At 31.3% G+C, this 25,621-nt stretch overlaps 1 protein-coding gene across 4 annotated transcripts in view; it reads left to right on the top strand.

The window, feature by feature from the left end:
* Positions 1–25,621, top strand: part of ZNF280D (zinc finger protein 280D) — a 102,565-nt gene that overhangs the window by 20,875 nt on the left and 56,069 nt on the right. For 2 of the 4 annotated variants that reach the window (XM_081049310.1, XM_081049311.1), the window contains 8 exons: positions 461–506; positions 4,242–4,388; positions 6,823–6,888; positions 6,989–7,128; positions 13,880–13,997; positions 18,070–18,240; positions 18,433–18,542; positions 25,386–25,609. In XM_081049310.1, the coding sequence (XP_080905436.1) occupies positions 4,253–4,388; positions 6,823–6,888; positions 6,989–7,128; positions 13,880–13,997; positions 18,070–18,240; positions 18,433–18,542; positions 25,386–25,609 (965 nt within the window). In that variant the 5' untranslated portion in view covers positions 461–506; positions 4,242–4,252. Of the gene's footprint in view, positions 1–460; positions 507–4,213; positions 4,389–6,822; positions 6,889–6,988; positions 7,129–13,879; positions 13,998–14,976; positions 15,069–18,069; positions 18,241–18,432; positions 18,543–25,385; positions 25,610–25,621 lie in introns of those variants that run through there. The other 2 variants (XM_081049312.1, XM_081049313.1) reach the window with 2 other exon arrangements.

Genomic DNA, 25,621 nt, shown 5'->3' with positions numbered 1-25,621 from the left:
ATCTATGATGAAATATATCCAACTAATTTTCTTTGCCTTTTAAGTTCATTGATAACAGAAAAATATAAATGAAAATTTATTTAAAATTATGTTTTCTTATTGAAATAATTTCATTTATATCTGAAATATAAAGAATAGGTATCAGTAAAAGATTAAATCACGTAGCATTTGAAAATTCACTTAAACGATACATTATGAGGTAATTACTCATTTTTGCAAAAGATTACTTTTAAATAATTAGTTATAATTTAATAATTCAGACTTATTCAAGTAGTAAGTGCTTAATAGAATTACCATTTTATTAAATTTGAATGAACCGATTATGTAGAGTGAATTATATACATATATATGTCAAACTTATCAAACTTAAAAATTGAGCTTTTTATAGGAAAAAAGGTGAAATATTTTTACATTTAATTTAATGAAATTCACTCTAATACTAGGTATCTTTATTTTATAGGAAAGAAAACTGAGATATAACTTGCTGCATTGTCTGGAATCACATGGTGAGTTTGAAGATCAAAATTAGATCCAAGAATTTCTGAATCCCAAGTTTCATGTTCTTGACATTTGGCATTACATAAATTGACTCATAAAATTTACTGATACCGTATGTCAGTACTGAGGTGACAATTTACAGAAAGTCAACTCTGCAACTTGATGGGCGACAACCCTTTTCAGCCAAAAAGTAAGTGTTGCTGCCACGACTGATATTAGTATATGTGGCTTACGTATTGATAACTTTGCTTCAGGACAAAGGACAAGAGGTAGGCACATTTCCTTAAAGATGAAAACACTTAGAATTGTTAAAGTAATAAATGCTCACATAAAAATAGTGGAAATTAAAAAGTGAGTAAAGTAGATATGAAGTACTTTCTCCCTACATCAAGTGAGAAATACTGTTACTGGTTTGGTGCACATAGTCACGTGTTTCTTTTATGCATAGACAAAAAAATAATTAAAAAAAAATCAAAGCTATTATAGGTCTTTAAAAAATTTTTTTCCAACAATATATCCTGGATATACAGTAGGCCCCCCTAATCTGAGGTTTCGCTTTCTATGGTTTCAGACTGCAGTCAACCGCTGACTGAAAATATTAAATAGAAAATTCCAGAAATAATTCACAAGTTTTAAATTGTGTGCCTTTTTGAGTAGCGCGAAGAAATCTTGCTTCCAGCTCCATCCTGCCCTGTACGAGAATAATCCCTTTGTCTAGCTGCATATCCATGCTGCATCACACTACCTATCTGTTGGTCACTTAATAGCCATCTCAGTTATCAGATCAACTGTTGAGGTATCACAGTGCTTGTGTTCAAGTAACCCTTCTAGTAGCCTAACACTGTGTCACAATGCCAACGTCATTCACCTCACTTCATCTCATTATGTAGGCATTGTATCATCTCACATCATCATCATCAGAAGGGTGATTACAGTACAATGTGATATTTTTAGAGAGATACAGACCACATTCACATAACTTTTATTATAGTATATTGTTATAATTATTCTATTTTATTATGTTATTGTTGTTAATCTCTTACTGTGCCTAATTTATCAGTTAAACTTTATCGTAGGTAAATATGTATAGGAGAAAGCATAGTATATATAGGGTTTGGTATTGTCCTCAATTTCAGGCATCCTCTGGAGGTCTTGGAATGTATGCCCCATGGATAAGGAGGGAATACTATATTGACAGTGGCAGTGCCCTGTTAAAAAGGATGAGGGAAACCTTTCTTTATTTTCTGTATTACTTTGCTAGGGCTGCCATAAAAAAGTACCGAAGCCTGGATAGCTTAAACAGCAGAAATTTATTTTTTCACAGTTTTGGAGGAGGCTAGAAGAACAGGGTGTTGGTAGGGTTAGCTCCTGTTGAGGGCCATGATAGAAGGACCTGTACCAGGCCTCTCCTTATAGGTGGCCATCTCCTTCCTATGTGTTCAGATGGTCTTGCTTCCATGCCTAAATCTGTGTCCTGATTTCCTCCTCTTTTAAAGACACCAGTCATATTGGATTAGTGCTTACTCCAGTAGCCTCATTTTAACTTAATTACTTCTTTAAAGATCCTGTCTCTAAATATAGTCACCTTGTGAGGTACTGTGTTGTGGACTTCGACACATGAATTTTGAAGAAACACAGTTCAGCACTTATATGTCTATTAGAAATAAATGATACTTTCATTGTGGGTTTCTCTAATTCTTTTAAAAATTAGTGCCTGACTTTACCCAGTTTCCTAGTCCATAGATTATTATATACTACTGTGTGTTCATTGCCTGTGTAAAGTGTACAGGGAAGTATTCTCTCAGGATGCTCCTGATCAAGATTATCTCCTGATACAATATCTCAATTTTTGGTTAAATCCATATTTGATGTTTTCATTATGATGACCATAAGAAATGGTATTCCCTGGTTAGCGTAGTAATATACTATTAATATGCTATTTACATAGAATAGCAGTGGAGGGGATACATATCTTTACTTTTTTTTCTTTCTTTTAATTTATCCAGTAGTTAATACTTTTCATGATTTTTCATTTGCTAAGTTTTCTTAAAAGCTGTAGTGAATTCTTCTCATACCCTTCAGTAATGTCTCAGTTCAATTTTCTATACATTAACATTTGGCAGGTGGCAAATGATCTGAAAGTTGACATTTTCTTTGGTCTCCCAGAGACACTCCTCCTGAAGTACAGTTCTCCTGATCCAGCTTGGACTGGTTGTTAGCTAGGCCTATTGACTTCTATTGTCCTGGGACTTTGTGCTGAATGCCATGTCGCCTACGTTTGTGTCTTCCTCTTTCTTGATTAAGACTCATATTTTGCTGGATTTTATAGTAGCTTCCTGATAATGATGCATTCATTGGCTGTCTTGTGTGATGTTGCTAGTCTTTAGTATCACACTTGATGAAAAGTTTAGGTATAGAATTTTAGATTGAAACATAATTTTGGTAAGAAAGTGTTATTCTGCTGTCTTCTAGCTTCTGTTCTTACTGTTCTTGATCTTTTGTATATGACCTGTTTCTGCTATCCCACCCCCAAGGATCTGAGGGTATTTTCTTTAACTCTTTTGTTCTGAAATTTCATAATGTTACGTCCTGATAGAATTTTTTCCTTGATCATTGTTCTGGTTACTACTGGGGCCTTCCAACACAGAGATTTATGTCTTCTGATCTAGAGAGTTTTCTGACATTATTGCTTTGATTACTTACCCCTACTTTTTCCCTGTTCTGTTTCTATTAATACTGTTAGGTGAGTATTGTACCTTTGAAATTGATTTTCTAACAACCTTGTGTCTTCTCTGCTGTGTGTATGTGTGTGTGTGCGCGCGTGTGCATCTTTTTCTTCTCTCAGTTCCACCTCTGGACATTTCAACATGTTAAAAACAGTTGAAAAATTCAGGCTATAATATTTTTAATCCTAAATTTTGTTTTCTGAGTATTTTTATAACATTCTTGTCATATCTCTAAAGATGCTAATTATATTTTTCTTGCTGTCTGCGTCACCTTTTTTTCTTGTGATTCTTTTATCTGTTTTATTGATTTTGGTCTGAAACACAAGAGGTTTTCCTAAAATTTCTGGTACTTATTAGTTGTCCATCCATATTTAAGAGCAAGGCACTAAAATGCTTCCTGGAGGCTCTGCATTTGGTCAGAACACCTAAAATGGTGATATTCACTGTATATTCTTTGGTCTGTATCTTTAGGCAAAAAATGTCTAATTTGCCCTGAATGGAATAAGCCTTATTTTGTTTTCTTATTTTAGCCAGGCACGTAATCCCTGCTTTGCTCTGTGCTTGGCATTCCTGAATTTGGTTCAGATTTTCTAGTGTATCTCCCACTTATTACCCCTTATTCTTAGTTTATCTCTCTTTTGTTAATTTTTTTCCCCAGATAATGTTAGGTGCAATCCTTTTTGTAGGTATAATCGTATTCCAGGCATATGACTGAAATTCACTTTGACTGTTCCCAAATTTTCTGTCCAGTGTAAATAACTGCTGTTAACCATTACCTAGCACGCGTGCGCTCTCTTTCTCTCTCTCTTTCTTCGCTCTGTAGTTAACTATCATCACTATCTTAGAGACTGAGCTCTGAGTTTCTTCTCATTGTTGCTACCATGTACTAACTACAAATATCAATTCAGTAATTGCTATTAGGATTATTAAAGTAGATCTTAAATATCATACTACATATTACAAAAATGTATTTATTTTTCTTTTGACAGTAAGGTTTGCTTTCCTTTTGAAAATTAGATAATTCAAAAATGGCAGAACTCTTTATGGAATGTGAAGAAGAAGAATTGGAACCGTGGCAGAAGAAAGTGAAAGAGGTTGAGGATGATGATGATGATGAACCGATCTTTGTTGGAGAGATATCAAGTTCAAAACCAGCAATTTCAAGTAAGCATTTGCTTTTAGTGGAGCTAAGTTTTATAAGATATTGTTTCTATGGAACAATTATGTACTGTGTTGTAGATACTTATGTCCTTGTTTCTCTGTAAGGAGTTGAGGATGAAAGATTGGGTGGGAGATAAGTTAAGAATTTCATATCTGTGGGGATGTGATTGGGGACCTGAGGGAGGAGGTAAGAGGTTAAAATACCAGATCTGAGAAAAAAGAAATGGACTAAGATTAACTTTTAACATTGAAGGTCTTTTGATATTGGAAATCATAATTTTTAGTAGAGCCAACCTATTCGTTTGTTCATTTGTCTCTTTTTTTTTATTTTTAAACTTAAACTCAGAAGTAGAGAAACAAAGGGGTTTAGAATACTTTGCTTAAAATGTTATAATATACTAAATAAGTTTATATTAGTCTCAGATAGGGGTTCTCACATCCAGGCAACTGCTTCATTGCAGTGTCATGCATACATAGCTACAAAATGTATAGCAATGAATGATTGCATAATCTCTGGCCTGTATGCCAATAGGGACCTCTGACCACACCCGTTTTTCAGCAACTTGAATTTATATTCATGAATGAGAAACGCACTACTGTGTACAGCCACTGTGCTTGGATGGCACTGAGTTAGTTAAAACTTAAATCTTTATGACTTTCTAGGAGAACACCTCAATACTTTGTAGATTTCAGTTAGAGTAACTGGATTTGACATTGTTACCATGTTAAAGCAAATACTAGTGACACCCATTAAAATGCTCAAAAATTTATAGAAGTACAGAGAAATAATGTATAAATTTTAGGTTTTCTTACCAAGGAAGTTTTTAAGAATGTGATTAAGAGACTAATTTTAAATTTTCTGAAAGCCTGGTTCTTTCTTCTATCACCCCTAAACTTGTAATGGCACTTTGAATCAGTTTTATCAGAGGGAGATAACTTAAACCAATTGAATTTTCAATACTAGTTCCTGCAACAGATTGATAATCTCTCACGGAGATTCTGAGTGTCACTTTGATTATAAATTGAATGATGCTTGTTGATGATAGTGAAACATAATTTTATATTCCCTTAAGTTATTGCTTCTAGTCATTGTGATTATTTTATACTGGAATATTATCATATTGCAAAATTATTATTGAAATTCTCTTATTGAAAACATGACAGTTAAGATTCAAGTTGAATTTATACCAATTATAGGTGACTTAACAGTGTTCCACTAGAACAATGTATATTAGTTTTAAAATAATTCTGTCAAAAAGGAGATTGACCCCAGCACAATTTCTTTTCTAAACTGTTAAGATGCAGATTTCAAATGATTTTATGGTTGGTTATGTGTAAACCATAAAATATTTTAACATATGGAATATGTGTTGAGTGTTTATTAGAACTACCAGAAAGGAAGGTAAAATCCTGTGTTTTATACAATACAACTACCAGAAAGTACTTCAGCAATAGTTTTTTGATGGTTTGGGTAGATACTTAATCTTTAGTTTCTGAATAAAAATGGTGTTAAGTTATGTATGGGTACAGATTTTTCTTCTATAAGACATCTGTAGTGCTTAGGTGTAGAGCACTGCATCTCCATTATCAGAAAACAACACTACTTTTGTATGGCCCTTTACAAAATTATTTTATGGGATCTAGTCCAATCTACGATGAGGGAAGAAAAGAAAGAAAATGAATGTTTAGCGAGTGTTTGTGCTTTTACTTTTTTTCTAATCAACAATTTTAGGCAAATCCCGACTCTTCCAAATTTTAATTTGGTTATTGAGTTATCTGGAAGTTATGAGTTCACATGCATGCAAGAATTAAGAAATTTAAACTGATCCTTAAAGTCATATTAGGCTCAGATTGACTTCTGGTACAGTGGTAGATTTCATTTTAGTCTGCAGTCTCTGATAGTTTCCCTTTCAGAACTCAAGAGTAATGGTGCAGCTACAGTAATCTAGTGAGATCACTCATAAGAACACCTCAAAGCTTTTAGGGGTGTGAGTGGGATATGGAGTTTGGACAAGGGTTTAGTTTTTAGTAATAGGAACTTGAGTGTATATAGAGCTGTATCATCACTCAAATAAAGATATATACTTCAATTATAGGTTGTATATGAATGTATTTTTGGAAATTTTTTATTAATTATTTGGAGTGGTTCTTTGCCACGTAGAAGGTTTGACTTATCTGTAGTCGGATTTATCAATCTTTTACTTCTGGCCTTTGGATTTTGAGTCATAGTTAGATTGTTCTAATTCTATGAAACAATTAAGGCTGATAATCTTGTATCTTTACTAGATAAAGATATATGTTTAAAATTAACTGTAGTCTTAAGTCAGTAATAACATATACTCATTCCAGTAATCTGATTGTTTTCAATTCATGATCACTATTATCTTAATATATATTTCATTTAACCAGTGAATTTTAAAATAAATATTTTTTGTAGATATTTTGAATAGAGTGAACCCCAGCTCATATTCGAGGGGAATAAAGAATGGCGCACTCAGTCGAGGTACAGTGTTATTTTATTATTTTAATTCTAAAGTGAATTATTTTGATGCCATTGATTATATAGAAATATATTCAATACATTGTGTAATTTTTCAATACAGGTATTACTGCTGCATTCAGACCTACAAGTCAACACTACAAGAACCCAGCATCAATTCCAGTGGCTGCCTCACCAGTAAATTTTCATCCTGAATCTAGATCTTCAGATAGTTCTGTTATTGTTCAGCCTTTGTCTAAACCTGTAAGTGTTTCTGAAACTGCACAGCTCAGGGATACCTTGGATATTATCTATCAATACCAACAATCCTATCATGGGTAGTCATCAAATAGAAGCATAATAGAAGCATAATTAGCATCAGAAAATGTCACCATCTTTATGATAGCTCAACCAGTACCCAAAGTAATAACTGCAGGAACTAGCTATCCAACATGTTCTAAATCAGGTAATAGGTACACTATTAAAAACTGTTCTGTCAAAACATGAGTAAAAGTATAGTCAGTAGTGAATATTGCATAATGGCAAACTAAGGTTGTAAACTGGGCCAAGTGTTCTTACTTTTTAATTGTGAAAATTGTTGAGAGGCTATTGTAGCTTTTTATTCTGAAGACATACCTTCATAGTTTAGTTTGTATAAAAAATTCCTAATAAAAACAATAGTTAATGGTAATAGTTAATATTTATTGAACTGTTAAGAATGTGTAAGGCTTTCTACTAAATACTGTATGTAAATTAATTCTTAAAACATCCTTATAAAGTAGGCAGTATTATTATCCCTGTCTTATAGTTGAGTAAACTGAAGCTCACAGTGGTGAAATCATTCACTCAGGGTCATACAGCTGGCAAATTATAGATTTGGGATTTCAGTCCAGTCTTACCCATAGTTCATATGTATTTGCATACATACATACATACGTGTATGTTGTGTATAAATGTATACTTAAAAAAAAAATGGAGCATTGCCTTACTGTGACAGTTTTCAAAGTGTGGTTTTCAGTCCCCTGGTGTTCCCCTGAGACTCTTTCATGGTTATGGGAGTCAACACTATTGTCATCATAATACAAAGAAACTGCCTTTTTCACCGTGTTGACATTTGCACCACTGTGATGCAAAAGCAATGGTGGGTAAACTGCTGGTGCCTTAGTATGAATCAAGACATTGGTACCAAGCTGTACTAGTAGTTTTTGTAGCAGTCACTACTAGCACTCAAACTAAAAAATAGTCATACTCAGTTTCCTTGATGAAGTATTAAAATGTGATTCATTTTTTTAGCTCTCTACTCTGGAATATGAATCTTTCAAAAACAGTTTGTGTCTGAAGTATAATGATTATCATGAGGAAAAGCATGTGTAATTGAATTGTGAGCTAAACTACCCACGTTTTGAAAATATAAGGTTATTTTTTACTTGGGAAAAAATGACTGACAAACCATGATATATTATTTATTTCTGTGTATTGATGTTACCACAAACTTGTAGTTTAAAACCACACACATTTCTTACCTCACAGTTTTGTGGGTCAGGAGTCGGTCATGGCTTAGCTGGATCCTCTCCTTCAAGATCTCACACGGCTACATTCAAGATGTGGGCTCTGAGGTTGCAGTCTCATCTGAAGCTCAACTGGGGAAGTATCTCCTTCCAAATTCTCGTGGTTATTGATTCCCTAAGGGTTTCCAGATTGAGTCTCAGTATTTTACTGGCTTCTGGCTGGCTCCTTGCCAGGTGGGCCTTCCTAATATGGCTAAAAAGCTTCTTCAAAGAAGTATATCTGTAGTTATCCCAAATTGCTATTAACATACTCCTTTTTTCAATTACATATCTTTATGAAGACAGATTTTCTTTATATTTTTCAATCAAAAACATGTTCCAACAGATGGACAGCAGAAGCAGATACGAGACTACAGCAGTTTTTGATTAAACTAGACATTAAAGAGATTTTCAGAAATGTAAAACAATACCACTCTTTTCACTAATTTTTTGTGTGTGCAAGGTAGTCATTTTTCATAAAAGTTATTTATGTTAACCTGTAATGGCTTTATTATTATTTTAAATAAAATTAATAAATATTTGTTTTAAATTTTCTGTTTAATTTCTAATTTGGTAAATATTAATAGATATAACCCACCTAAATAAAAACTTTTTTTGGTCTTCAGTAATTTTTAAATGTGTAAAGGGGATCTTGACACCAAGGAGTTAGGGTACTAAAACAAAAAGTTACCCAAAATGTAATGATTCTTTGCTGCTAGTTGGAATTGAACTAACTTAGTGGTGTTTTCATTCTTATTATAAGCTATTTGACATTGGCCTTAGAGAAGTAGTAAATTTTCCTTAAACTGTTCTTTTGACAATAAGGGAAACAACTCCTAAAGCACCTGTAAATTTTCTTGCAAATAATCAAGTTTAATACCAGAATTGAATCCAAATATTTTTAGTATAAATAATCCACTTTTTCCTATATTTCATATGTAACTATAATGTAATCTACTTCTCTGTTAGCACTAAAAATTGATATTTTGAGGTGGTATCTTTCGTAGAAGGTATTACGTTTAATTTTAATTTACATAAAAGTAAAAAGGAAAGCTATAGCTTTTTAAATCTATGGCTAAATATACTCAACTCCCACTTATATTTTGAAGATGTAATATATCATAAAAAAATAAGGATCTCTTTGGGCAAACACCTTCTCCCCCATATTGTTTTCTGTGGTTTTAGCATTCTGAAATATGATTAATACTGACATGAGCCTGGACTAGTAGTTTAAAAAACTTAGATTGAAGCAAGAGACTTGAATGCAGTTTCTGCCTTGTCCTTAACATTGTCAAAACCTGTGCGTCATTTTCTTCATTTCTAAAACGAGACATTTTACCCAGACCACTGACTCTCAATCATGGATTCTAAGGTTCCACAGGCCATTATCATTATGTTTCAGAAGATGGAAAGCTACCCAAAATACAAGATTTTTTGCTGTTAGCTGGGCTTAAGTGAAGTCAGTGGTTTTCTAATGCTTATCATAAGCTATTTGGCATTTGGAGGATAGAAAACCAGAAAAAGAAACTTTATTATTTAATTCAGTTTGATAGATAAAATCTTTCCAACATTGGTCTCAGGAAGAAAAAGTGAGGGGTGGTATCTGTGGTGGAGCTTTCTAAATTAGAATATTTCTGTGGGCATAATTTTTAAGTCAAAACACCTCAGTTGGTGGTTCCCAATCCTGACTTTTAAAATGAGAGATTTTGCCAAAAGGTCTGGGTGGGTCTTGAAATGATACATTTAAAAAAAACTCTCCAAGTGATTCTAATGTGCAAAAGTTAAGAATGACAGGTGTATTCTGGAATGAATTGAGAATCTGATTTAAGGGAATTTACTCTGCATTTCGGAAGCATTGCTTTTAATAAATTATAATCATAATTTTCCCTTGTATGTCATGTCGTGTGTGTGTGTGTGTGTGTTTCATGGAATGTCGCTATATTTCAGCATCTTTTCAGGTCTCTTTCAGGTGGCGGGGATATATTATTACTTATAAAGTCAGTGTGATATAAGGGCATGGGCTTTGTAATCAAACATACCTGGGTTCTTAATACAGCTCCTTCAATCAGAAGTGGGCTGTATTGGAAACCATACATAACCACACCTAATCTTAGTTTACCTATTTATAAATGAGGTATAATATTTGGTCTTTGTTAGTATTGTTGTGACAACTACTTGATTTAATACATACAAGTACCTTGAAGTGCAAGTACATTTGAAACATACATGCATTGTGAAGTGTAAGTACATTTAACGTGCAAGTACATTTAAGTTTGAAAGCTGAATAACTTGAAGCTCAGAAGTGTCTTGCCCAAGGTTACATAGTTAAATAAACGTGCAGGTCTTCTGCATCCCAGTCTAGCGTCTGTTCTACCCTTATTGTATTGTATTTTATATCTTTCTGAACTATTTTATAAGACATTAAAATTCCTTGGTACAGAATTATTTTGACCTGTTATTGTTGTATAATAACATGTACCTGGTCTCTGAAATTGTGGTGCCTAATTAACCAGTTATTTCCTAGGAGAGTGTTTATCAGTATTAATGTTATGTTTCTATTAAAGTGCTATATTGGAAAATGCAAGTGAATATCATTTTCCATTTTTTGAAGTGCAAATATTTGGAGAAAATAATTATCTGGAAGTAAGATTGTGTTACATTTGGTTACAATTAAGTCATGTGGCAGTACTGATTTTTTAATACTACACACTAAATCTCAAATGCAGGTGTCTTCCTGTTAGGCTTCAAATACTAGGAGTGGTTTGGGTTACTTCAAAACCTGTTTCCATAATTTCTTTTTTTTTCTTCCTTTAAACAACAGCAATCATTTATTTAGCCAAAAATCTGCAATTTGTACAGGTTATGGTGAGGAGCATTCATGTCTTTCTCTTTTAATTAATTGATTTTTTTTTATTGAGGTATAGTTGGCATACAATATTATCTGAGTTTCAGGTGTACAGCATAATGATTTGATATTTGTATATATTGCAAAATAATTACCACAATAAGTTTAATTAATGTCTGTCACCATATATACAGAATTTTTTCTTTTGATGGCAAATTTTAAGATTTAGCAATTTTCATATATATACAGTATTATTATATGTATACATGTATATGTATATGTTATATATACATATATAATACAGTATTATTATATGTATATATGTATTGTATATCTATTATATATACATATATACATTATTATATGTATATATCCTATTATATATACGTATAATACAGTATTATTAACTATAATCACCATGCTGTATATTACATCCCCACGACTTACTTATTTTATAACTGGAAGTTTGTACCTTTGATTCCCTTCACTCATTTTCTTTCATAACTGCTTAACAAACCCAGGGCTATAGAAAAATGAGTAGCAAACCAGAATTCTTAAAAGTTAATTATCCCTCAATTTATAAGCACAAAACAAACAAAACCTTTATGTTTCTATCTTAAAATAATACGTATTTTGTGGGCGAAAAATTAGAAAGAGACAAAGGAGTACATAATAGATTTTGGTGTTTTTTTTCCCCCTAGAGATGGTATAGAGTGTAACTAATCAGGACCGTACTCTATACACGGATACATATTCCTCTTTTTACACTGAACATTCTACTGGGAATGTCATTGGATTCCTCTCAAAAATATTATATTCGTGGTTGCGTGATAGTCTATCATTTAATTTATTTGACAATTCTGCTTTTGTTCAACATACAGATTTTAATTTTTTTGCTATTAAAAATAATTCTCAAATATTTTCATTTTCTTACCCTGGTACTATAAATTTTTAAAGTGGAATAGCTGGACCAAAGGATCTGAACTTATAAAGGTTTTGATAGCTACTGCCATAATTTTCATTCAGGAAAGTTGTACCACAATATGACCTTTACTTTTTCAATAGTGAATTTTATCATTACTTTTTAATTTTCAAATGTTAACTTTATTTCAAACTAAGTTTAGACTTATAGGAAAAATAATACAAAGAGTTCCATATACCCCCTAACTCAGTTTCCCCTAATGCTAACATCTAACTTAATCATAATCAGGTAGTTAACATTAACTAAACTGAAGACATTCGAATTTTAGGAGTTTTTTTCCGTTAATGTCATTTTTCATTCCCAGGATCCTATTCAGGATCACACCTTGCAGGTAATTATTTATTCTTAGTCTCATAGTTTTCTACAGTTACTCTTTGTTTGTCTTTCATGACCTTGATATTTTTAAGAGGAATGGCCAGTTATTTTGTTTTAGATATTATCTTTAAAACAATGCCAATTTAGTAGTTAAAAATTGCTATTGTCTTTATTTGCATTTCTTTAGTAAGTTGGAAAAAAGTTTTTTGTATGTATTAGTCATTTGTATTTTGCTTTTGAAGTGTCTCAATTTAGTCTTAGTCCTTTGCCCATTTTTTTGCTATAGGGACTTTTTCTCCTTTTGATTGTTAAGGATTGTTGATCTTAAAACTTTTGCTTGTTACCTATTGTGATATATAGAATGATCCAGAAGTCACTCTGAGAGCTTACTCTCCGCAACAATGGTCTTTTATAAATAGCATTAGAACATATTGTGTGTATGTATCAGTACATTTAATAGTATTGGAGTATATATCCCTAAATTATATTTCACATTATGGTCCATCTCATACTTTTTACTCTTCTCTTCTTGGGACCTTTTGGATGGAAGGGCCGAAACTTCCATTGAACCCTTATTCCTCCATCTGGCCTAGATCATTTCTATAAAAAACTTCCATTCAAAACTCTGTCTGCCTGGTTTTCTAATTTGTTCACCCTGCTAACCAGGAAGCTTTCATATTTGCACTGTAACATGGGAGATTGCCTGGCACAGCATGGCTTTCTGTGGGATGATGGAAAGAGAGAGGACTCATTCTTTCTCTTCCTGACCCTTGACTATATTTTTCCAATAAAGAGGACTCTAAAACTCGAACCATGTGATTGATACATTCATCCTTAACCCTGATGTGTAATACGGCAAATTGATTACCAGTTTGTTTGCCTTGATACTTTGTGAGGTTTTATAGGGGTATAGAAGCTTTTAAATTTGTAGGTATGTCAGTATGTTTTCCTATTTTTCTTTTTTGGAATTATATTTGCTCGTTGATGGGAATGGTGAATTTTTAGTAGCCCTCTAAAGTATATCAATCTTGTTTATTTAAAATGGGTTTATGTTTCTTTCACCTTGAAAAAATCAGAATTGGCCCCCATTTTAATTAGCTAGTCAGGAGTAAGCCAGCTCTAAGTTTGCTTTCAGGTTTAGTAGATGCTAATTTTGACAGATAGTAATAATTACCTTTGTGTTTTATAACTTATTAGTAATTGAGTCATCAAAGGTTATCTTTATAATGCATACAGATAAATTTGCTATTATAAAAGTTGATGAAACAAAATAATTACAACTATGTTAAATAAATGTAATAGTCTTCCTTTGAAATATTTTAACAGGGTTATATAATGAACTCATCACGAGTTGCATCTAGTAATTCTTCAGAGTTACTGTTTGACTTGACCCAGGAAACAGGATTATCACATTACCAACGGGGACCAACACTTTCTATAGCAGGTTGGTTTTAGTACTTTTTCAAAAAATTTTAATGAAAGAAACTTGATGATTATGCATATGGAATTGACTTTCTGTTTTAAAGTCCATGCCTTCATGTTAAATTTTTCATATATTGTAAGGTAGAATGGCTCTAATCTTGAATGCCTTTCTTGGATAATTTTAAATGAAATTTAATAGTAGAATATTTTATTTCTTTCTGTTAATTAAGTGGGTTAACCAACTTTGAGATTATTCTCTCTTGGACTAAACATGGGCTGAAAAATTGAGAAACGATTTCTGTAAGTTAGAGAAGTCCTCTGATACCCAAAATACTCTGTTAAAAGAAGTATTAAATTGTTTCTATGCTTAGTAGTGTGAAAAAGTATTAATACATGATTGTAGTTGATACTTAATTAGGTTAGTTTCTATTCAATAAATGATTTACATATGATAATTAAATATGATTATAGAGCACTATTATAAAGTGGCCTCAGTAAATTTGTATATAGTCAGTACTCAGAAAATGCCCATTGAAGAAATAATGAGATTTCCCTATTGAAGAAGAGTTCAAGTTCTTTGTATTATAGCAAAGTTCTTTATTAACCTAAAATAAATTAGTTTGCTATGAAAGAATTTTATCTAATTGAAAATGCCATGTAATCAAGACAGTTATATTTTGTATATTAGTAATTTTGATATATTTCAAATATTTGACCTAATAGAGATACACAATATTTTTTGTAATTTTTAGGTTATTTTCTAACAAATGAGTATGGAGAATTTACTAAGCTCACCTCCAATTTTTTAATAGTAATATTAATGCCTAAAATATTTTTCTATTTAGATAATGTCTAGTTGAAATTCAACTTCTTTGGGTGATTTTTAGCTACTTGTAAAAAATCTAGTTTTTAAAATAGGTAAAGAACCAAGAGAAACAAGGAGAAAACATAGTTGTCTTAAGTCTGGTTTTATAAAACACATGGACTTTATTCATAGAAAAAGTCTGAATTCTTGAAACTTTTTGGAGTAAGGACAGTGACTCCTACTCTGTCTCCAAATTTTCTACTGCAGAGAGAGACTTCAGCATGAGAGGTAAGTGGAATGATTTACAAGATGTAGATTTGAACTGTTATTCTTAAGGTTTTTGTAGTCTTTATCAAGTCTTTCTTTACACTTCAGTGCCTTCATATTATTAAAATGGACATTTTATTTTTCTTATATAATGCATTTATTCTACAGACTTGGAATCAGCCATTTGGAGATACAATTTTAATTCTTGCTCTACTTTGGTCAGGGCTTTTTGAGGTCCAAATAAGATAAAATGTGAAAATGCCTCACGAGCTTTAAAGGACTTGACCACAAACAGTTATTATGAATGATAATGTGATATGTGGTCAGTAGCATGCTTAACCAACCACTGTCAAGTGATCACAGATGTTTGGAGAATAGATTTGAGCTTGATCTTGAATGAAAAACAGGATTTTTACTATCCAATGTAGGAAACAACACAAGCCAAAGACAACAGAATTAAATAAGTTATAAAGTGTCAGAATTTAAAACTCATAAATGCAGAGTGATTTTATTTCTCATGTTAAAAAGAATTCTTATAGTAAAACAGTTTATTTCTATTGTGCAGCCTGTTATGTAAGGTGTGATCCGACAACACAGTGAATGTTTAAATAAAAAAAGGAATTTATTACAGTAAAAAACACATTGCCATTAATCCTCCTCAAAATACTCTCCCTCACTTCAAACACACTTACCATATCGTTCTTGCCAAACTTTCTGCAGCAGTTCTGAAAGCCCTCTTTTGTGAGTGTCTTTAGTTGAGCTATCGTGGCTGCCTTCATGTGCTGAATCATCATGAGTTAGAGGAAGAGCCAGAAGTCACACAGTGCCAGATCCGGTGAATAAGGTGAATGAGGACACACCATAATGTTTTTATTTGACAGAAATTGCCATACCACAAGCAATGTGTTGACGTGGAGCCTTTCTGTTGTGATCACAATGTGAATGCTGCTGCTCAGTACCATCCAACAGAAAAAGGCAGGGATCTTCAATATGGGAAGTGGCATGTCAAACCTTAGTAAAAGTGTGTGACAAGTTTCAATTTGTTTGGTGCAGTCAGTTGGGTGTGAACTACGGTTGAGGGAAGGTGTGTTTTAAAGTGTGCTGTAAGTCATGGATCACGAACATTGCATTAACATGAAATGGACAGTTTTATCCTCCATCATAACCACACCCCGTGTCACACATTGCTTTTGGTATACGGCCATTTCTGTCAAATGAAAACATTACGGTGTGTCCTCAACCACCTTATTCACTGAATCTGGCACTGTGTGACTTCTGGCTCTTCTCCAAAGTCAAAATGATTCAGGACATCGAGGCAGCCACGACAGTGCAACTAAAAACACTCACGAAAGAGGACATCCGGAACTGCTTAGAAAGTGGCAAGAACGATGAGATAAGTGTGTTTGAAGCAAGGTGGAGTATTTTGTGAGGGATTAATGGCAATGTGTATTTTACTGTAATAATTTTTTTAATTTAAGCATTTACCATATTTTTTGATCACACCTTATGTTATGTCATCGATGCTTAATCCAAAATACCAGAACTCATTGGTTTTTCAAGTAACCTGAGCATCTCAGAAGAAAGCTACTGTAATTACACAAAATCTTTCCCAAGTTCCCATAGGATAGCCATTTGTAATCATATGCTTTGAAGATGGAAAAAAAAATTTTTTTATGTTATCTCAAAGGATGAAACAGAGAAGCCAACAATGTAATGCACTTATTTTTTCTGGCATGTTTCCCCTCATTAAAAGCTGACAGGTTAATCCATTAGAATAATTTTTTTTCTCTGAAGTAAATTAAGATGCAAAATATTTTTTTAGTAATGATAATAGCCGTCATCTATTATTGAATGCTTTCTGTGTGTCAGATGTTTTGAGTGCTTTAAATACACTTATCTTACTTGATCTTAAAACAGCTCTATAAAACAAGGTATAATAATTCTTATTTTACAAAAGAGGAAACTGAGGCTGTGAGAAGTTAACTAAATAAGCCAAGAACACATAGCTAGTCAATGACAGACCCTGGATTGAACTTAAATCATGTTTGACTTATATTTCTAATATATTTACTTTATTGGTTCTAGTTTTAATGTATTGGTTCTAGTTTTAAGTTGGGAGCATTAAAATATGATGTCCAGGTTTAGAATCCGTATTACCAAGTACACTTGTGTGTTATTTTCAAAAAAGACTTTTGCCTGGCCTGGTTATAGCCTAAGGATCTCCATTTCTCTTGCTAATGCTGTGAATAAGACTAAAATCCTTTAGCTTTAAGGTGATGGTTTTCAAACTAATAACTCTTTTAGGAATGATTTCTCTGTACAACCAAAATTTTATGGAACAGTCTAATAAATAAAATATAAAAGGACAGTTTCTTTGTCAGACATGCTCAGTATATTCCCTAAGAGGATCCCATAATGCTCTGGGGAATCTAATTTGAAAATCATTGTACTTATTCCTTCCATTATGAGCCCTTTTGTAATGAATGAATGAGATATTATCATTCAAGATTACTTTTTTCACTTTGTGCATAGGAATAAATGGATACTATAACTTAAGTCCATGAGTAGACCACCTTAGGTGGAAAAAGTTAGGTGGAAAAAGAACTAACTTTCCATTAAACATTTTAAGTTATTAAATAAAAAGCTTCTAAAGGCTCTTTCTGAATTTTTAGAATTTTTTTTTTTTAACAAACTAATGTTTTAACCATTTAAAGATTTTTTTTAGTTTTTACTTTTTTTGCTTGGGATATTTTGGTCTGGCTTCTTCATAGTAGCTGTGTACATATTTATTTGAAGCCACAAAAGATTTTTAAATTATTTGAATATATGTAGTCCATAATATATATTCGTACAATTTTTCTATATCTTCCGACTTGATAATTATCAATTGTTAACATTATTGTCATCTATATGATGTAATTCAATTATATTACCTTTAATTTAGTTCCGAAGTATTTTTACTTAGTTATAAGCAATATTCTGAAATTTAAAAATTTTTTTCCCACTATTTAAATTATTGTAGGTGTGAATGAAAGTTCGTTTTTGTCAAAACGTCCTTCTACATCTGAAGTAAACAGTATTAATCCAAAAAAGCCTAAGCCCAGTGAAGGTATTTCTGGAACAAATTCCTCAGCTGTATTTCCTTCAGTTAAGTCTCTTTCAGTGACATCTCCACAAGCTGTGTCATCAACAGGTAAATATAAAAATGGCATATGAAAAAGAAATTATGTTTTTTTAAGTGCCTCTAATCTGCCATCTTGACTTCATCTCAAGAAATTGTGTTTTTATACATAAATTTTAGAAATTGTATTAAATTTTACAATCAGTGGTTATTTAAGGTTAAAAAGTTTTGAATTTTGAATCATATGTTTTGAATTTATTTTAGGTACAAATACCTCATCGAATCAATCTAAAAATGGAACACCTTTTCCAAGAGCTTGTCCAAAGTGCAATATTCATTTCAATCTTTTAGATCCTTTGAAAAATCACATGAAGGTAAAACTTTCTGAAAATTCAATTTTAGAAATGCTTGCAAATCCCTAAAAATATTGATTGATTTATAGTAAATAATGGTTTGTTCAGCTATTTAGATAAGAAATCTCATGTATTTATGTATTTTTGAATTTTTATTAGTTTATTTGAGCCAAAATGACAACATATTCCTGGGAACAAGATCTCAAATGCGTTTTATATTATTAGTATTTCCATGTAACAGGTTAAAATTTGTATTCATAATGAGTATCTTCATATAAGATTTTAAAATTCCTTCTGAATCATCAAATTAAAAAAATTAAATTCATATGCATTATAATGTATGCGTATTATATTCTAATTTTAAATGAAAATAACATATTAATCAGAATATTTCATTCATTAGATTATGCTATACTTTAATCTTCTTAGAAAACAGGCATTTTATTTATCACTTCATATAACTTAATAGTTTCTTTAGTTATCTTATTTTTGTGTCCATGCTAACATGTATATTTCACAATACACAATGAAAATCTGAGTTTCCATTTAATTTTTAACACTCAGACATAAACTACAAATGATGGAGCGATTCATATGAAAAAATTATTTTAACACAGTCCAGATATAGTTTGTATGATTGTTATGAAGTAATTGAGCTTTTTATTAGTACAGGAAGCTCTTGAAATTAGATTTTAAGAAATTTTCAAAGCACAAATGACATATGAGATTTAAGTAACATTTTACTTAAAATATTTTAGTAGATATTACAGTACATATTCTGCTGTGTCTGTATAAATAGCCGGTATTCTCCTTACCTGCCCAGTATAAATGGCAGAAAGGGGGTTAAAGAGAAGAAAAAAGGTAGTGTAGATTGTATGAAGAAAAGAAGGAAGGAAAAGGGTGAAATGGCAAAGAAATAATTAAGGAAAAATTCTTGCTCACTACAGAAATTGACATATTTTTATTGAAATTGAACATTTTACCAAAAGAATAGGGAAAAAAGGAACTATTTCAGAATTTTAAATATAATCTATTCATATACACAACTGTATTTGGTCTATCAGTACTTCCAGCTCTCAGGGAGAAGTGTTTTGTTTTTATATGATAATTAATCTGTAAAAGTGTTTTTAATTTTCCTATCTATGTAGTGTTTTGATGAGATTTTGCTGTGTTTTGTGTTTTGGATGGAGAGAAAAAAAAGGGCTAAATTATTTAGTTATCTTTGTTTAATTATTTAAGTAGGTAATACAGTCATTCAAAATAAAGAAGTTTTATAAAGGCATACAAATGAAAAATCTTACACTTTCTTATGTGCCTGATTACCAGTATGACTCTCAAAGAAAAACATTTTTATTATTTTATTTTGCATCCTCCCTCATTTTCTTCTGCATGTATAGGTAAACACAAATGTTTTTATTTTCTTTCTATTTGTATGCAAGGTATAGCATATTATATGTATTTCTATGCTTAGTTAAAATTGGCAGTCATTTTTCAAAATGTATTATAACATTACTTCCAAAATGTATTATAACATTATTTGTGATTACTCTTATTAGAAACAACCAAAACTTCATGCATTATCCATATAATTGAATGCTATAGCAGCGTTCATTTTAAAAAATGGATGAATCTTTATAATAGATAATATGATTGGAATATCTCTAAGACATATTATTGAACTAAGTTGAGTATAATATGAATAACTTATAATGTGTGTTTATATCATAGAGTTACCAACTGTAGGACAGGGAAGTTTAAAACTACTTTTTACCTTCTAGCTTATGCATTTTATATATTGGTTAGAGTTTTACTATAATAATTTCCATTTTGAAAAAATGATTTTTAGATTATTTGTAAATGATTTTTTGCTGTTATAGATAAGTAGATGACTGTACCACAGAAATGATGTTTTCTTTCAGTGAAGAATATCTAAAGCATAAGTAAAATATTTTACAGTAATAAGAACAATTTATTTACCTGTGACCATGTGCCAGATGGTTGCATGTATTTAAATAAGCTTTAAATACATTATTTCACTTAATGAAATAGAAAATTTCCTTAGAAAATTTTTTGAGATAGATGTTTATTCTCTTTTTGTTTTTATAACCAATTAATTGGCATAGATGGCATTCAGGCCTTTAATGGTATAAAGTCCAAATTCTCACAAATAACTTCTTTTTTGAAAAGTGTATGGGCTATTTAATGTTACATGGAAACTTGAAAATAGGTATACTGTATTTTTTTAGGGTATAAAATATGATATTTATCAACCAGATCTAGCTTATTGATTACATTATTTAGATTTCTATATCTTCACTTTTTTTTTTCTACTTGATATGTCATGGATTGAGAAATACCACATCTCAGTCCACATCTGTGATTACTAGTATTTTCTTGGATACATTGTACTTCTGCTTTAAGATTGTTATAGATGTTTGCAATATACATGAATCTAACTCTTATAGCTGTATTGTGAATGCATCCTTCAGTATTTTTATAAAATGTCCTTTTTGTCTTAATTTTTAATGACTTTTAGGTTCACAATCCTTATTTTCTTATGGTTTCCATTTGCCTGATCTATTTGTTAATCGTTTTATTTTCAAGCCTTCTGAATCGCTTTGTTTTAAATATGCGTCTTGCTTTCAGTAGAATTATTTTCCTTTTGTGATCCCATATGAAAATCTCTTTTGTTTTAGTAGTTGAGTTAAATTTGTTTATATTCATTGATATATATTTATAATATATATTTATGATATATATTAAGACCAGATATAGATTTATCTGGTCTTGGTTCTGTCGCAATTTTTTGTTGTCTTATTCTTTTTAAGTATCTTTCACTGTGTGGTTGATTTGTATGTTGTATAGTTTGGATTTTTAGGGAAGTCACATTTTTGTTCTCCTATTTATCCTCATAATTTTAATGTTAATATAATTCCAATAGTCATCTATTCCTTTGGCCATTCTTTACTATCAATGTTCAAAGCACCATTAAATTTCTTATCCTTTAAATTTTCTTATCCCATCGATCCTTAATCCTCTCTCCTTCCTAATTTTGGTCAATATTATCTTTCTGAATGTTTATTTATCTTTGTACTATTTACAACACTTATACCTATGCTACTTTATTTGGTAATATAATCGTAAATATTCTATAAATTTGTTTTGCTTTTTTGGGGGGGATGGGGCAAATGTTGTCCAGTATGTATTTATTCCATGTCTTTTGTCTATCATATGTGTCATTATCTTTATCATTCTTTTAACTTTTTTTTTTTTTTAACTTTATTGGCTTTTCTCATTACTAGTCTCTGTGTCCTTTATTTTTTTCCAATGTCTGGTCACCACTATATTTTATTCTAATCTATCTTTATCTCTCTGATTTGATTTTTCCCTCTACTTTTCCCCTTGATTTTGCCATCTTTTGTATGTCATCTTTTTGTCTTTCCATTTCTTTTTGCTTTATAATCTTCCAAGTAGACACAATTGCTTCATTAAGTTTTTAAAAATCGTGGCAAAGATTTTGGCCTATTATCATTAGCATGCATCTGCTCCATAGTTTTTTGGTCAGAATTATACATTTTCCTGCTTTTTATCTTAAAGTATTTTTGTTTGGATATAAGTTCCTATCATATTGAACAAGTTGAATTTTCTTAGGCTAGTTGTTTGGTACGAGGCTTCTTTTTGAAAGCATAGGTTGTCAGAGTTTACTAGCTTGTCTGCGTATACAGCTCTTTGCTGGACAGAAGGCTTCTTGCAAGTGTGACTTCTGTGTCTGATTTTATACATAGCCTTGCTTTTTCTTCTTCTCTGTACCAAATGAGGTCTGGGTGCCTTCTGCCATCCTTCTTTCCCGAGCTTCTGTACCTTTTTTTGCAAACAAAGGATGTATAGCTTTGTACTTCAGTATGTTTCTTTCATCTTTGGAATGTATATTTTTGCTGATACTTTCTAAGGTATGTTAACACTGGACCCTTTTGACTTGTCTGATCTAGTTCCAATTACATGTCTTCTGTCTAATCTTCTCTGCTTTGGATAGTGCTTTCATATGCTGTGGAGTCTGGATTTTATCGGGTTCTTAGATTCAATGAAAATAAAATGTTTAGAATTTGGTTGTTATGGATTTTGGGTGAATCCCAGAAGAAGAAAGGGAAAATGTTCACTTATAGAGGATGATCATATGGGAAGTTCTATTTTGCTATTTAAAAAAGACAGCAACATTTTTGCTCTTTAAAAAATCCTATTTAAACTTTTAGGTAACTAACTAACAGAACATGATCTACTGGGAGGAATGAAGATGAGAATGGTGTTTAGATCTTGCTTGCTACTTGTCAAATTTACAGTATATGGCATTAAACTATTTAATACTTCAGAATGGCTAACCAAAGAAAATACGGGATAAATTGGGGGTTATAGTGAAGAGCTAGAACCAAAAGGGTAATAGGACTGAATAAAAGATGACCAGTTGATTTTGGAACATAGTTAGTCATGCCATCGATAATTTACCCTGTCCTCCTATAAAACAAAATCTAAGCCTATTTCTCTCTTAAATTGCTTTCTTGCCTTTTGGATATTTTCTTTCGGATAGTTTGCTGTCCCTCTCAGATATTAAATCTCCCAACCTAGTTCAATTCACCTTATTGTCCATTCGTGGTTGTCAGTGGTTTATTATTCAGCTATTTTATAGGTATCTGAAACCTTGTTTAAAAGATACTGTGAATATATGTCTATTTTTAAAAATCTCGTCCTAACGTTTCTTTAAAAAAAAGAAGAAAATGGGAGAAAGCAAGCATTTGATCATTTGTTATGTGCATCATAGTTTATGGGTATTTAGGGTAACTTTAACTTTATACATGTACCAAATTAGACATTTTTAAAAAATATAAAATACCTTATAGTACACTCTAATATAGATTACTTAAATTATTTTGTAGACTTTAGAAAACAATCAAGTCTCAACTATGATGCAGAATAACATACAGTCTGAAAGCCAGATACAATGTTTGAGTATATAAGGTTATTCACATTCCTAATTAAGGAAACTATTCTATGTTACATCATTTTTGTTCATTATGATTTTTTCCCATTGTTGTTTGAAATCATCTCTGTAGTAAAACTGTAGAAAAGGTGAGGAGTTTGTCTATCAAACTGCTACTGATAACATCATTTGTAAAACATACATATTGAGTAGTTTTTCTGATAGTTCTGGTGGATTTACTCTGATCCATCTTTTTCTTCATTTATCCTTAAAGTCAAAACTAGCATATTTTAGAAGAAACTTAGCTTGGTAAAAGTCCATAGAAATAGTCTGAATTCCTTAAGTTTGAGCTCTTAAGTATTGTATGTGTCTCAGGAAGATTTCAGAAACAAATATAGAAAAACTTTACTCATTTTCCTCTTTTTGTTGTGGTTTCATTTCAACTGTACTTATTCATAGTGATAGACTATAGAGGATCATATTGTATTAAAAAACTAATGTTCTTTAATATAGTTTATGGGTGCAACCTTAACTCCTAAACACAAATTTTGTCACTTCATGTCGGTCCATTTTATTCAGTATTTTCCCCCCTCTTTTGGGTCTGTTTTAGATTTTGTGGGGTTTTTTTGTTTTGTTTTGTTTTTAATAGGCTACAAAATCGACAAGTGAACAAAATAAGTGCAAGTGAAGGAAATTGTATAGGTCTGTCTTGGATAAAGGCCCATGTGACACAGAAAGTTACACCAATGATTTAACGTTTCAGTGTGACAGGAGAGGAAATAGATGTTATCTTAGAAATGGAATAGAAATTGTGTTTAGATTTTCAAATTTTCTTATATTGCTAATAATTTACTAAATGACACATTTAGAAAAACTTTGAGTCAGTTGGTTTAAGTTGGAAAAGAATTACCTGGGTGGCTTGTTAAAAAATACAGATTTCTGGGGCCTATCTTTAGACCTTGTGGTTTATTGCTCTGAAGTGGGCCCAGGCATTAGCATTTTGAAAAGCACTTGTAATTGTTTTTGGATTGCCTTCTGAGAAAAACAGCCCTAGAGAGATTGTGTAACTGAAAATTATGTAAATAAATTAATTAGTTATATATTGTTGAAAAAAAAGCTTATGTATGAAAGCATTCCATACTAAAACCAGTTTATGTAACATCTTGATTTTAATCATGAGGAATTAAATTTTCCCTTCAAATATTCAAGCATTCTAGTTGTCAAGATGTAACTGTTGAAGTTTGTGAGGTATAAACCGGTGACTCTTTTTTCCCCATACATTTTTTAGTGCCATGTTTTTGGGGAATGGCAGGTTAGCTGTGTTCAATATCCAATTCCAACCAGATGATATGAAATTTATTCTGCTGCTTGATAATTAAACATATGCATTACGGACATAAAACTACATTTCTTTTTTATATTCTATCTTAACATGGATATCAAATGAATGATTTTTAGTTTTAGTTTAGTTAATTTAAATATTTAAATTATTATTAAAATTTTACCTCTGAAAAGTTAAATTGCAAGGAAAAAACTATTAGATCTGTGGCCAAGTCATGGTTTCTTTTCTTTAAAAAAATTTTTGTTGTTGTTTATTAAGATACTAGATATTTATTGTTTGAGTTTTTTAAACTATGTATATGCACCACAAACTTGGTGATTATTTTTCCAGATATATTACCAAGCATAGTTTTAAATGGTCTGATCTTAGGTGTACACACAGAATCATTTTTTTGGTATCTTTTTTTGTTTGTTTTGTTTGTTTTTAAATTTATTGGGGTGACAATTGTTAGTGAAATTACATAGATTTCAGGTGTACAATTCTGTATTACATTATCTATAGGTATCGTTTTTTTAAAGATAAATAAGGCTTCTATTTTTTTCTCTTTCAGTACTGTTGTCCAGACATGATAAATAATTTTTTGGGACTGGCTAAAACAGAGCTTTCAAGTACGACAAATAAAAATAAGACTATTGATTCAGAGAAAGGAAAATTGATCATGTTAGTTAATGACTTTTATTATGGAAAACACGAAGGAGATGTCCAGGAAGAACAGAAGACTCACACAACCTTTAAATGCTTCAGTTGCTTGAAAATTCTTAAAAATAATATTAGGTATGTAGGTAC

Source organism: Rhinolophus hipposideros (genome assembly GCF_964194185.1).
Source record: "Rhinolophus hipposideros genome assembly, chromosome: 5".
Taxonomy (NCBI): Eukaryota; Metazoa; Chordata; class Mammalia; order Chiroptera; family Rhinolophidae; genus Rhinolophus; species Rhinolophus hipposideros.
This window is presented reverse-complemented; position numbering and strand designations above follow the sequence as displayed.